General features: G+C 50.7%; 1 protein-coding gene across 1 annotated transcript in view; it reads right to left on the reverse strand.

Annotated features, from left to right (window-relative positions):
* MRPL21 (mitochondrial ribosomal protein L21) overlaps window positions 1-2,622 on the reverse strand; it is a gene marked incomplete at its 5' end in the record, with an annotated part of 9,816 nt that extends 7,194 nt beyond the window's left edge. The window contains 3 exons of the mRNA XM_057379911.1: window positions 294-379; window positions 1,516-1,576; window positions 2,598-2,622. Of these exons, the coding sequence (XP_057235894.1) occupies window positions 294-379; window positions 1,516-1,576; window positions 2,598-2,622 (172 nt within the window). The remainder of the gene's footprint in view (window positions 1-293; window positions 380-1,515; window positions 1,577-2,597) is intronic.
* Between the last annotated feature and the right edge of the window lie 5 nt (window positions 2,623-2,627).

The following is a 2,627-nucleotide window of genomic DNA, read 5'->3' on the forward strand; positions in this document are numbered from 1 at the left end:
ATCAATCCATGGGGGATGGGACCAATCCCTCGGGGATGGGACCAATCCATGGGTATATATTTGTATAAATCATAACATAATAAATTCATAAACATATAATTATATTTGTATAATTAACATCTAATTTCACTATAATGAATATATAAAATATAGTAAGAGTCTATCATAAATTGTAATATATTAATTAAATTATTCTAAGAATAAAAATAAAAATTAAGAACACAAGCWTCCAGCTGAAGGCATTTATGCTCTCTAAAGCCTCGAGGCAATGCTGAGACTTTGAGACGTTTTACCTGCATGATACTTGGCTTCTTCCATGGGGTCTGGAAGTTTCACTTCAGGCCATGGGGGCGAAGTCAGGGAAGTTTTGGCAACAAGTCTGTGAAGGACAAGGTAAAATGCACTGCAGCAAACAGATATTGCCAAGAGATGAAAAACAGGGAGAGGAAAGAAGGAAAAAGGAGATGGAGAAGAAACGGATATTGCTCACAAACACCCAACCAAAAGGCATCAGATTATCCACAACAGCACAAAACCAATCTTAGCTATAAAAAGAGGAGGGAGATTTGCCTTGGAAAACTCCACAAGATGACCACAAAGCTCGTGGTTTCTGAAACCTGMAAATTCAGCAGATTTTGTAAATACCATCCCAAAACAAAAAGCAAATTCCATCCCGATCGGGACCGGGCAGTTACGGCTTTCCCACATGCACAAGTCCACATTTTGCCTAAGCAACACAGGATGCACACACTGCATAAAATATTCGGGAATAACATGAGGTGGAGTGAAAAAAAAACCAGCAAAATTGACGCAAAATCCTTTGTAATGATGGATTTGCTCTGTATCCCCCAGCAAACCATCCCAAAGGGCCTTAATTCAACAGGAATTCCAAGTTTCTGGGAGTACCTGAGCACAGGCACCGAGGCCTCGCTGGGTTTAGAGAGGATTTTGGGTGCTGTGTCAGCCAGGCATAAATTCAAGGAGCCCTGATCCTAGAGAGTGAGCAGGAAGAGGGAACAGTACATCCTGCCATTCACGGCAGGAATTCTCTGCTCCTGCAGTGTCCCCTCCTGGTCACAGCCAGCAGCAGCTCGGTCCTGCAGGAGATCCCAGCACAGGAAATGGAATAAAGGGAATAAAGGCACCACAAGCTGCTCCCAAAGCTCTGGAAAAAGGGAAGCCTGAGGGTCACACTGCAAGAGTTATCACAGAATTCCAGAATGGTTTGGCTCGGAAAGGGATGCTAAAGCTCATCCAGTCCCAACCTAAGGCAGGGACACCCTCCAATAGACCAGGCTGCTCCTTGAACACTTCCAGGGATGGGACAAAAAAAAAGGAAGGGAAGCATCCTTCCAGGAAAGGTGGAAAGGCAGGCAGAGTCCAAAACATTGGGAAGTGACAGAGCGACCAAGGGGCAGCCCAGCCTCCTTCCCAAGGGAAAAGCAGCTGCCCTGCCCACCCTGCTGCAGCGGCTCAGCATTCCAGGGGGAAAGGCAAAGTGACCCGGGACATTACCCTGGCTGTGGGGACGAGCTCTGGGAACTCCGGTGGCGGACAGCTGCCGAAAGCAGGGAGGCTGGAAGGGAGAGGCAGAGAATCAAACACAGGCGGAGCTGCGGGGCTTCTGCACAGTTCCAGATCCATCCCAGCCCATCCCACCCTGTCCCCAGCCCAGGGYRCTCAGTGCCACCTCCAGGAATTCCTTGGACACCTCCAGGGATGGGGATGGAGGAGATTGATGAAGTCCCCACTTCTCCCAGGCCCCTGGACTTTGCTGTGGGTTTTATACCGAATTGGGAAAAACTGCAAAGCTGATTCTCATTTCTGTTAACATTCCCCAGCTTTTAGGATGCTCCGAAGCTGATGCTGGGAAAGACCCGAATCCCTTCCCCCTCTGCCCAGGGAAGAGCTCCAGGCCTCGTACAGCAGGTGCATGGCAGGGACACACCAGGGCCAGGAGGCAGCAGTGGAGACCCTGACCCTGTCAGCTTCCTTCCTTCCCTCCCTTTCACCCCAGGAGCAGGCAAAGCACAGTCCTTCCATCCTTCTTTTCATCCCAACAGCACGCAGAGCTAGGTAGCTAGCTAGCTTCCTTCCTTCCTTCCTTCCTCCCTCCCTCCCTCCCTCCCTTCCTTCCATCCCAGTAGCAGGCAAAGCATTTTCTCTTCCTTCTTTCCTTCCAGCAGCAGGCAGAGCTCCTTCCTCTCCTTCCTTTCCTCTCTTCCCAGCAGCAGGCAGAGCCTTTTCCATTTCCTTTCCTTCCTTCCTTCCTAGCAGCAGACAGAGCGATCGCCTTTTCTTCTCTTCCTTCCTTTCACCCCAGCAGCAGGAATACCCCACTCCATCCATCCTTCCTTTCCAGCAGCAATCAGAGCTCCTTCCTCTTCTTTCTTCCCCACTTTTCAGCAGCAGCAGAGGATCTACCTGTGCTCTTTCCTTCCTTCCTTTCCCCCATCCCTGCAGAAGGCAGAGCTCCTTGGTCCCTCCCGCTTTGCTTTCTTTCCCTCCTTCCCTCCCAGCGGCAGAGAAGGGAGGGGCAGAGATTGTCCCTTCCCCTGCCATTCCCTGTCCCGTTCCCGTTCCCGGTCCCCGCTCACCTCCCGCCCGCCGTGCCCACGCTGCCGCCA

This window comes from Malurus melanocephalus, unplaced genomic scaffold (genome assembly GCF_030028575.1).
Source record: "Malurus melanocephalus ecotype Western Australia unplaced genomic scaffold, MMel_1.1 scaffold_426, whole genome shotgun sequence".
NCBI classification, from domain to species: Eukaryota; Metazoa; Chordata; class Aves; order Passeriformes; family Maluridae; genus Malurus; species Malurus melanocephalus.